This window comes from Gymnoscopelus braueri, assembly GCF_963280865.1.
Source record: "Gymnoscopelus braueri genome assembly, chromosome: 20".
NCBI classification, from domain to species: Eukaryota; Metazoa; Chordata; class Actinopteri; order Myctophiformes; family Myctophidae; genus Gymnoscopelus; species Gymnoscopelus braueri.
The window spans coordinates 25662062-25672661 of NC_137622.1; the positions used below are offsets into that span (position 1 = coordinate 25662062).

At 39.4% G+C, this 10600-nt stretch overlaps 1 protein-coding gene across 3 annotated transcripts; it reads right to left on the reverse strand.

Annotated features, from left to right (window-relative positions):
* Positions 1–683: 683 nt before the first annotated feature.
* Positions 684–5435, reverse strand: LOC308075531 (heterogeneous nuclear ribonucleoprotein A0-like). 3 transcript variants are annotated; one of them, XM_080415468.1, is made up of 3 exons: positions 4158–5435; positions 2931–3074; positions 684–2619 (listed from the first exon to the last, which is right to left on the reverse strand). In XM_080415468.1, the coding sequence occupies exon 1, from the start codon at positions 5356–5358 to the stop codon at positions 4375–4377; it is 984 nt and encodes a 327-aa protein (XP_080271594.1). In that variant the 5' UTR covers positions 5359–5435; the 3' UTR covers positions 684–2619; positions 2931–3074; positions 4158–4374. The 3 variants fall into 3 exon arrangements, with proteins under 3 accessions (XP_080271594.1, XP_080271593.1, XP_080271595.1); XM_080415469.1 differs by lacking the exon at positions 2931–3074 and having other exon boundaries at positions 702–783; positions 2517–2619; XM_080415467.1 differs by lacking the exon at positions 2931–3074.
* Between the last annotated feature and the right edge of the window lie 5165 nt (positions 5436–10600).

The window sequence follows — 10600 nt, forward strand, 5'->3', positions numbered from 1 at the left end:
GCAGCTCAAATAAAATGGTACTGGAGTTCTTAACAAGGTTGCTAAAAGCACAGCTCTGCATGGCAGTTACTAAACCATGCACCTTACTTTATATAAATAATGGTATTACATCTATTTTAACTGCCTCATACTGATTTTCTTTCTTTCCCACTTTGCAAATATAAAACTGCACTGAAGGTGCTTGTATGATGACCAAACATTTCACCAATTTTCTTTACACTAAACCTGTGATATGACGTTGAAGACCAACTTTGTTGATCCAAGCAGACCTCATAATCCCTTTAAGGCATTTAATGTTTGTCCAGCCCAAGTGGCTCTATCCCTTATACATTATTGTGGGCACAATATCACTTCCCTCTCTTGCCAGTTGGAATACTCCTCCCTGTGCAGTAATGTGACATACTACTTTTCAAAATGCTATGTTAACTTTCTTGATCATACACAATACAAAGACTTATTTAAAAGTTAGACAAGGACATCGCAACCAAACTGGTCCTGTAAACATATCCAATCTACTTTATGCCATTAAAAACATTAATTTAAATATCCTGACCATATAAATCATAATCAACATGACTAACAACCCACAGGTAATGTGGGAAATCACCTACACTGTAGAATTGGAAAATAAAAATACATATTGGCACATATCTAAATACAGAAATACATCAGTACAATTTTGTTTAAATATATTTATTTTTGATTCCAATAAAAAAAATAAGTTATCATTTTTTTGTACAAATTGTACATTTGACAAGGCTCCTTTCTCCAAGCACTTCTATCCTACAAAAGAGGTAAAGAGAACAGTAAAATTCATTTAGCTGCCATGTATATAACCTGCAATGTAAACATCTATCATGAACCAGGTCATCTGTATAACAAATTGAGTATGGCTCAGTATTCAACAAACATGCAAGACCTTAAATTTCATTACATCAATGACACATCTTCACAACTTTTAGTTCCAGTCCAAATTCACACCAAATTGTGAGCAATAAATACCATCATCTTAATTTCATAGGGGATTCTCTTTAAGGCCCTGAACACTGTAGAACAGTGGTCAACATTTTTCAGATCAAGGACCCCTTAGCTGAGAGAGGCAAGGCAAAGCAGGGACCCCCCACTACATAAACTTTTGTTTGAGAAAGCCTTCCATGCAACTTGAAAAGGTTTTCAATGTCTGAGACATTTGAACTGAAGGATACATGATAAATGGGCACTAGGGACATCTGTGCACCTCTATGTAAAATTGGCTATTTTGTCCAAAATGTAAAAACAAAATGTTTGAAAAATGGTCTAAGTAATGTAAAGTATATACAGGATGGGAACATGCACGGTACATCATTGTCTTACTTAATTTTATCCAACGAATTCTTGTTGATGCCCGAAAAGGACTGTATATACAGGTTTTGTAGCAATTGTAGAAAGATTAGACATTAATTGTTGAATGTTCAAAGCAAATTCTAATTAGGTATACTTTAGACCATTTTTTAAATATTCTATTCTTTTTTGCATTTGACAAACCAGCCAATTTTATGTCAAGGTGCCCAGATGTCCCTAGTGCTCACCGATCCTGCTACCCATTTGAAATTAGCTTGAAGGTACACAGGTAAGTGACTAGGGGGGGGTTGCCTCCAAGTGGTGCATCTTTGATGGCTTCATAGATCAAGCCAACAGCACCATCAATGTTGTGTAAATTAAATATTTTATGTTTACACATCTTTGCAAACAACATGTTGGATTCAGGTTGATGTGAATTACTGACATTTTGACTAAACAAAAAGTTCCTATCAAGAGAAATTTGGCAGCCACCTGTAGTAACTGAGGACCCCCTCAGAGGTCCCGGAACCTGTGTTGAAGACCTTTTCAGTTACTCGCTGATTACACTTCTAAGTCAGGTTGAAGCTATGCTGACAATTTTAGGTCAAGGTTGAAGTTAAGTGTGAGGAAGATGTCAATCAAACCCAATTGTGCATGCCCACAGCCAGAAGAGGTGTACTCAGAGTAACTAATAACACCTGAATTCAGTGTCCTGGACCTTTATAAGTTTTATTAAATGATAAGGTTGCACATGCATATTCAAGTATAATATTGCTACATCCACATACCCTCATATTCTAGATTTAATAACAGGTTGTGTGGATGGATAGTACTGTTGGAATTACTTGCACAAAATTATACATCTATATATTTATTGAATCCAGAAGGCTCATTTGTCACAACTCATACAGGTACAAGCAGCAAAATGCAAGTGTGGCCATCAATCATCTATTCAGCATTTCTAAAATTGATACAGGTAAAAACAACCCTTAAAAACTCAGCAATATGCTTAAAACAGCAATTGTCAGGAATTCTGATTTGAACCTTTTCTAATTTCCATAGAAATTTAAATAGGTGACACCATTTAATCTTAATGAATGGATAAAAAGGCAAAAAAGACCATCGGTCAAATGAATTGATGACTGAGCTTGCATTGGAAAAACACTGCAAATGGACCAAATCCTTTCTGGAGTCACCTGTAGAAAAAAGGAACAGCCACCTCTCTGGTCCCTGGTTGGCATGGAGACACCCCATTCCATTATTGGGGTGATGCCCTGGAACCCAGGTTACCATAGCAACCTGGAGAGACAAAAGAGGTAAAATGAGAACCAAGACATGGGACGACTTCCTCAAGAGACACCAATATCGTTCCATTACTTCAGTAAATGAGGAACAAAACGTGGGTCTCCTTCCACCCATATAATCTTGATTTAGGACCGAATTGAGCAGACCCCGCCCAGTTTCATTAAAGAATCAATAAGACGCATATTAAGTAAGAAACTATGAGTAAAAGTTATATTAAGAAAATGGTGCATTTGCACACCATCTCAAAAAGGCAAATTCCATACATGGTTGACCAACACATAGTGAAGACAGGTTGATTTACATACCTAGGTTGCTGGATGAGGATATCCTAAAGAGATATTTCAGAGTCCTATATCGACCCCAGGTAATCAACAGGGTCCTGATGTAGCCTATAAACAAACCGCTACGGTGCTATTTTTGCTGGGATAGTGGGATACGAGTAAGAACACCTAAATATAGGAATAATCAAAGATATGAACATCAACGCCCCCATGTCCACAATAGATTAAAGTCAGTGATATTCAAAAGTCAAGGGTTAGATGAAATAACCATAAATAACTTTTAAATGTACAAGGCAAACCCTACAAAGCCTACATGCATTGGCTGTGGGTAGACTACAACCGTTTTTATCCATTTCACCCACCTGGGAGTACGCCTAAACGGAGGGAAAGATGCCATGTAACTAATGTGCAACGAGATGGAAGTCATAATCACTTCAATAAACCTGTGGAACTTAAGGGCAACCTGGTTAAATGAGTAAATAAACTAAGCTAAGTTTGTTTAACTTTTTATTTAAAATGAACATACATTAATAATATGCATACCAAAATTCAACCAAAATACCAAAATACAATATACATGAGATATTGCTGCAAGTGAATGGAAAAGGAACAATATTTAGGAAGGATGGTGATAACTGGACACTATGGGTGCGTTCGGAAATACAGCACTGAGCGCACTGGCCAATACAAACTAATAGGCGAGTGCGCTCCGGTGTGCAATATCCGAACGCACCCTTAGTGTATGTGCGATGGGAAATTACTGACGTTGACTTTTATACACAACATGGTTGGATAAGAACAGGGACGCTGCCTGGATACTGCAGCACCATTTCCCGCCTTTACTAAATGAGCTAAGAGCTACAAGCACTAAGCAGTAGTTACACAAATGTGTTACCAAATACATAACTATAAAAAAAAAAGAGAAAAAAAAGCAAACCATATCACATGCGTCCTCACCCCCATACATTGGAAACACACTAAATTTTTTAGAATGAAAATAAACGAAACCATTTGCTTTAAAATGAAATGAATCATATATAGAATATTTTCCAACAAAACAGTCCTACATCGACTAAAGAGGTTCCAAAAAAATGTACGCATGAAGCAGATTCCAAATGTATAAACGACAGCTACAACGTGGGAACATAAAGGAATACTCTGAAATTCGTAATAATCGAATCAATGTGTCCTAGGAGTACGGCAACAGCTCTGCTCGTGCAAACCAGGTTTTCTGGGAAGGGATCTTCCTACCTGTTTGGGGGTTTTGAGGTCTTCGTTTTGATTAGGGGAGGGGGTCACAGTGTCCGATAGTTCTGCCGTGGTTTGGACTTTACGGCAGACGCCCCATCATTAATTATTTTATTTCATGTTTTGTTTCTCGTCCAAATCTGGAGGTATGGCGGAGGGGGGTTTGTGGAGTTTTTTTTTCTGAGAACAGTCTGTCGTTACGGAGGGTGAAGGAGGTGGTCTAGTAGCCGCCACCATAGCCTCCTCCTCTCTGGTAGCCGCCGCCGCCACCGCCGCCTCGGGTGTATGGTGCCGCGCTGCGCTGAGCGCCGTAGCCCCCGGGAGCGGCACTCTTCATGGGGCCGTAGCCGGAGGGCTGCTGCCCGTAGCCGCCACCAAAGTCACTGTAGCCGTTTCCTCCGCCATAACCTCCCATCTGGTCGCCATAACCACCTCCATAGCCTCCCCCGTAGCCTCCGGCAGCTCCGTATCCGCCGCCGGCGCCGCCGCCATATCCACCTCCTCCATATCCCCCTCCGTAGCCTCCGCCATAGCCGCCGCCATCACCACCCCCGTAGCTGTTGTAGCCTCCTCTGCCACCGCCGAAGCCATTTTGATTTCCTCTCATGCCTCTCATCCCCCCTCCTCTTCCTCCCCTCATCATGCCACCGCGGCCCCCTTGCGAAGCCTGCATCTCTTGCCGGGTGAGGGCTTTCTTCACCTCGACCTTGTGTCCATTGACGTTGTGGAACTTCATGACGACCGCTTTGTCCGCTGAGTCGTTGTCCGTGAAGTAGACAAAGCCGAAGCCCCTCTTCCTGTTGGTCTCCTTCTCCGAGATCACCTCGGCCTTCTCGATTTCGCCAAACTGACCGAAATATTCGATTAGGTGCTCCTCCTCGATGTCGTCTTTAAGCCCCCCGACGAATATCTTCTTAACTTTGGCAATGGCCTCGGGCTTGTTGGCCTCTTCCCTCGCCACGGCCCTCTTCAGCTCGACCGTGGTGCCATCGACGACATGTGGCCTCGCCGCCATTGCAGCGTCGGCCTCCTCGGCCGTCGAGTAGGTTACAAAGCCGAAACAACGAGACCGCTGCAGCTGCTTGTTCACCACGACGACGCAGTCCACGAGTGTGCCGAACTGCTCGAAATGCTTGCGGAGCCCATCGTCGTCGGTGTCGACGTTAAGTCCACCGACAAAGAGTTTACAAAGTTGGTCAGTCATTTTCGTATTTTAGCTAAAGACTTGTTGACCGCAGAATGACTGTAAGCAAGAGTCTGCTGAGCTTGAAGGTGGTGGGGGAGGAGTGCAGCGCTTATTTATACACCCACTGTCTTGTGACGTCAGAATATATTAAACACGTCAACGCCTCTTCCTTTTGCGCAGAATAAAGCCCTGGTTTATATACTTCGTCGTACGACGGTGCCCCGCGGCGAAAATGACAGATCTATAAGCTCACAATGAGCTATGGATGCGAGTACTTGTGAACTTGTAGACTGGCTATTTTCAACGCACGTCACCGTCGTAAGCACATGCATTACAGTATTATTTTTGTACAACCATAAAGTATTTTCAAGATTTTAGGTATACCATTTTTGATAGTTATATGAAAGCTAAATGAAAATAAATATTACAGTACAATAACATTAGCGTGCCTTTGTTATCTGTCTGTCTGTTTTATTTTATTATCTATCTATCTATCTATCTATCTATCTATCTATCTATCTATCTATCTATCTATCTATCTATCTATCTATCTATCTATCTAAATTATCTGTCTGTCTGCCTGTATGTACTGTGTGTGTACAGTTATATTATTGTTTTATATTTATTATATAAATATAACTGTGTACACACACAATCAGGCAGCGGGACATATACACAGCACCTTACACACACTACACTATTATATTATTTAAACACATCCCACACAGGTACCCAACACTTATATTGATGTATGTGTGTGCACGTGCAGCAGGCAGTCAGAAAACAGTGATGTGTAAACCCGCAACAACCTGTAAACATAGTTACATAATTAACTCTGATAAAGACGACTGTGTGTTGTTTCGTTCATTTGAAATGCAGAAGTTACAGTAGATTTCATTATATCATAACCTCCTGGGCATATGTCTGGACTAACATGTAGGCTAAACATGTAGGCTACAAACAATGAGATTTTTCTTTCGTTCTATTTTCCTGACACTACATTTAGTTTTGATATAGTTAAAGCTGCACTGTAACTTTCCTCTTCTACCCGGGATTTGAACCCGGTTTCCTGCGAAAGTGCAGACATTTTTACCATTGAGCTAATGGAGCCGGCCTGCTTGCTCAGGGGGTAAATTGAATCTTTACCATCTGGTCAAATTTTTTGTCAGATCCTGTGTCTAGGTGAGCCATGATGACCTTTGACATGATCTAAATGTCTCAATAGAAGAGCACGGAGACTAAATACAACCACCCCAATTGTATAAGTTATATTGTATTAACGTACTCTACCATACAGATGGGACAACATTTTATTTTATTAATTAAAAAATGTTACATAGTGCTGCTTTAATACATTTGTGAGGAACATAGGATTTAATAAATACATTATATACACAGTAGAATGTCAATATAAAATATAAGACTGAGGGCCCTATCTTGGCGGTCTTACCTTATCCCTTATGCCTAATCTTATTAGGCATTTTTTGTTACTTTGGAAAACATTTTGAAATAGTGAAAATAGCCAATCTACAAGCTCAGAGCGTGTCGATCAGCTATTTTCACTATATTAAAATGTTTTTCAAAATACTAAAACATGTCTAACAGTGGTGCAAAAAGTACTCACATTTTTTACTTAAGTAAAAGTATCAATACTACAATGTAGAAGTACTCTGTTACAAGTAAAAGCCGGAATTCAAAATTCACTTGAGTAAAAGTACAAAAGTATTGGCATCAAAATGTACTTAAAGTACCAAAAGTAAAAGTACTAAAATGTTTTAAAATAGCAGATCTACACGCGTTGTGAGCTTGTAGATCGGCTATTTTCAAATAGCCTACGTATAAAATAGGGCTAAAGTGTGGTTAATGTATGTTTTATAATATCATAATTTATATCTGAAAAGTAACTAGTAGCTAAAATTTTCAAATCATTGTAGTGGAGTAAAAGTACAATATTTGCCTCTGAGATGTAGTGGAGTAGAAGTAAAAGTATTGGAAATTGGAAATACTCAAGTAAAGTACAAATACCTCAAAATTGTACTTAAGTACAGTACTTAAGTAAATGTACTTAGTTACTTTCCACCTCTGATGTCTAATATGATTAGGGATACGGCAAGATAGGGCCCCGAGTCTGAAGTCAGACTGAAAGTTGTAATTGTTCACTACATGGGTATAATACCTTTTTTTAATGAAAACATTTTTATTCTTAATGTGCAAAAATCATAAGGGGTGCTTCAGTTGAACCTTTGAGACATTGAGACAGATGGGGTTCAGTGCTCAGAAAAGGTTGAGAATTTACATGAAAGAATATATCCTTCAAGAGACTGGCCTTCTGGCCTACTTTTGTCGGGGGGGGGGGTCTGAAACTGTGGAATTCTTGTTTATGATAGTAGCTATTTACACAACATCAGAACCTGAGATTGCATCTGGCCCACGGGACAATGGTTGTACCAACTCCTACTGTGCTGGCTAATTTGTATATGAATGGTATGCAAGGTCCTCCCTCACCTGGGACAGATGTGTGTTAGCATTTGATATGTAGAATTGTGTGTCTGGAAGAGGGCATCGGTATCAAGGCAATTGACAAAGGGTAACCTTCATCTTCCTTCATCATAGTCACCCTTATGCAACTAAAATAACCCATTACATAGGATACATATAGGATTTGTGTACAGATAGTCACAAATGTGCAAGTGGTTATATAGTCTATGAGAAAAGTATTTGTTGGAACTTTATTTCATGAATAATTACGTACTATTTGTTACTGAAATCAATAAAGTGTGTATATAAATAAATACAAATATTTGTGAATTCATTCATTCCAGTTCAACGCTTGAATGTCTGTGATGTAACAAGTGATGTGGAGGGAAGTTAAGAAAGTAACATGGGGCATAAAATGTCTCCAATCTACAGGATAAGGTTTTGCACACCTAGGTTAAGTTTATGAAGCGGGACACATTTTCCCCACAATAAATACTAAGTATGCAGCAAAACAGTATCCACTAACAGTCTAGACACTGAGGCCATATTGTTTGTTTACCATAGGATTAGTTAATATCTCACTCATTTACCTGGGGTTTTCACCCCCAGTCAAGCCCATAAGACACCCAAAAATGTGTATAAAGTGCGAAAACTACACTTTTTAAATCGGCATCATTCTCCTGACTTAACATTTTGACATTATTTGACATTCGTCTATGACATAGGTATCGGCATACACTCTACCAAGGACAATTTGCTGTAGGGTAGTTTTTCCAATCAGAGATTTTCGCATACATTCAAAGGGCTTGAGTTGGTTGATTATTTTTCACACTTCATATTTGCATGTGATACCTGTAACAAAGAAGAACAGTGGTTTCTGGTGACACTCGGGGACATTTCCATGTCAAATAAACGGGATCACACCACCCTGGAACATGACAATGTTGACTGATTAAATAACTACAGAACAGAGTCAATGGCAGTAGGATGATAGGGTGTAAGAATTGGAACCATGGGGGGAATGTATAGCAGCCATTGTGCTCGCCGACTGCAGCCTGCAGGTTTCTAGCTCGCATAATGACTGAACCCTGCAGGGGATGGCTAGTGACAAGATTGCCATTGCCATGTTCATTGTTGAAAAAATATGTATGAAATTAACGGGTAAAATTGGACTGACTTCAACCAGTCGGATTGTTAAACTGAACAAATATCAAAAGTTCACTAAATTAACCCACTCTTTTCTGTTGGTTGAGGGAGAGAAATAACAAATTCAAACCTCACACACAACCAAGGAAGTCCACAATGACTTGTACTTAAAAAAACGTATCATGTGGATCTCGAGATCCACATGAGAACGGCGTGGCTCCAATGTGGATCTTGGACTTCACCTTTGACATCAGTCATCTACCATGTCACCAATGACATATCTATGATGTATGACCCCAAATTTGGGCACGGTTTCAGCATGATTAGAGACCCCCATTGACAAAATGTAAGTTAAATATTTGTGAATAGTATAAAACATTTGTGAAATGAATACACTGAATACTGAGTTAACTTCAGCATATTTTGAGCTGGGTCATAGTAGCCTGCTGCCGAGGGCTATTTTTTTAATTTATTTTTGCACTGGCAGATTAATCTGGTTTTCAGAATCAGAATCAGAATCAGTTTTATTGTCACATCACAGGTTTACAAGGTAAAAAAGTGGGTGAAATTCTTTTTTGTACATCGTTCCCATCGCAACGTTAGTTTCCATAGAAAGAAGAGGGGGGGGGGGGGGAGAAGAAGAGGGTGGGGGGCAGGTGGGAAGGAGATCAAAAACAAGAGAGCAACAGAAGGCCAGACAAGTTATCTACATATTTACAAATTACCTGAGATAATAAAAAAACTAAAAAACTAAACTAAGGTGCCTGAGCATAGCAGCAATGTATTGTATACTGTGCATGTTATACTTATACTGTGACCCTACTTTGTCTAGGGTCATAGGTCACTAAATATTAAGACTTGTTCAGCTCACAGAGCAATCTCCTTGAAAAGTTTGCCCTTGTCATCTCAACATGTCAACAGGAACTAACCCTGAATTTGTATTATTTTCTAGTATTTACATTAAAAGTGGAGCCTTCAGCACTCTTCACCACCAGTCCCTGGCTTCAGTCAGAGGAGAGGAGAGGGGGACAGGATGCAAAATGGCAGCCAATTTCATGGTTAATTCCTCATATCCCACCCTCCCCCCAAAATGACACACAAGATGGCTACACAACAAAAGGATGTCAACAGGGTGCATCATAGGATGAGATGCCACCTTTTAGCATCATTGTATAACTGTACCTCTGTACTTTTTGCAAACTGTTAATAAAGTATTCAATCAATCAATCAAACCATGCGACCAGTCAGCCATGATTTTTGAAAAATACAAGTAAAAATGGTCCAATCCCTCTCTAGACCAGTGGTTCCCAAACTTTTTAGCTCAAGACCCAAAAGATAAATTAGAAGTTCGCCCGGGACCCAAACTAGTGAAAATAGCAGATCTACAAGCTTGTAGATCTGCTATTTTCACTATTTTTTAAAATAAATACTTAACTTTTTTTTTAAATCTTTTGAAATAATATATTTCTTTTAAATGTAGGAAATAGAAAAAAGGGGATATTTACTTGCGACCCATAGAAATTGGCCCGCGAAACAGTGCTCTCTAGACTAGACTATTGGTTAAACCAAATGAAACTTTAAACTTAGTTACATATCTCTCCAAATTAAGTGAGCTTGTATTCTCATTAATAATTTT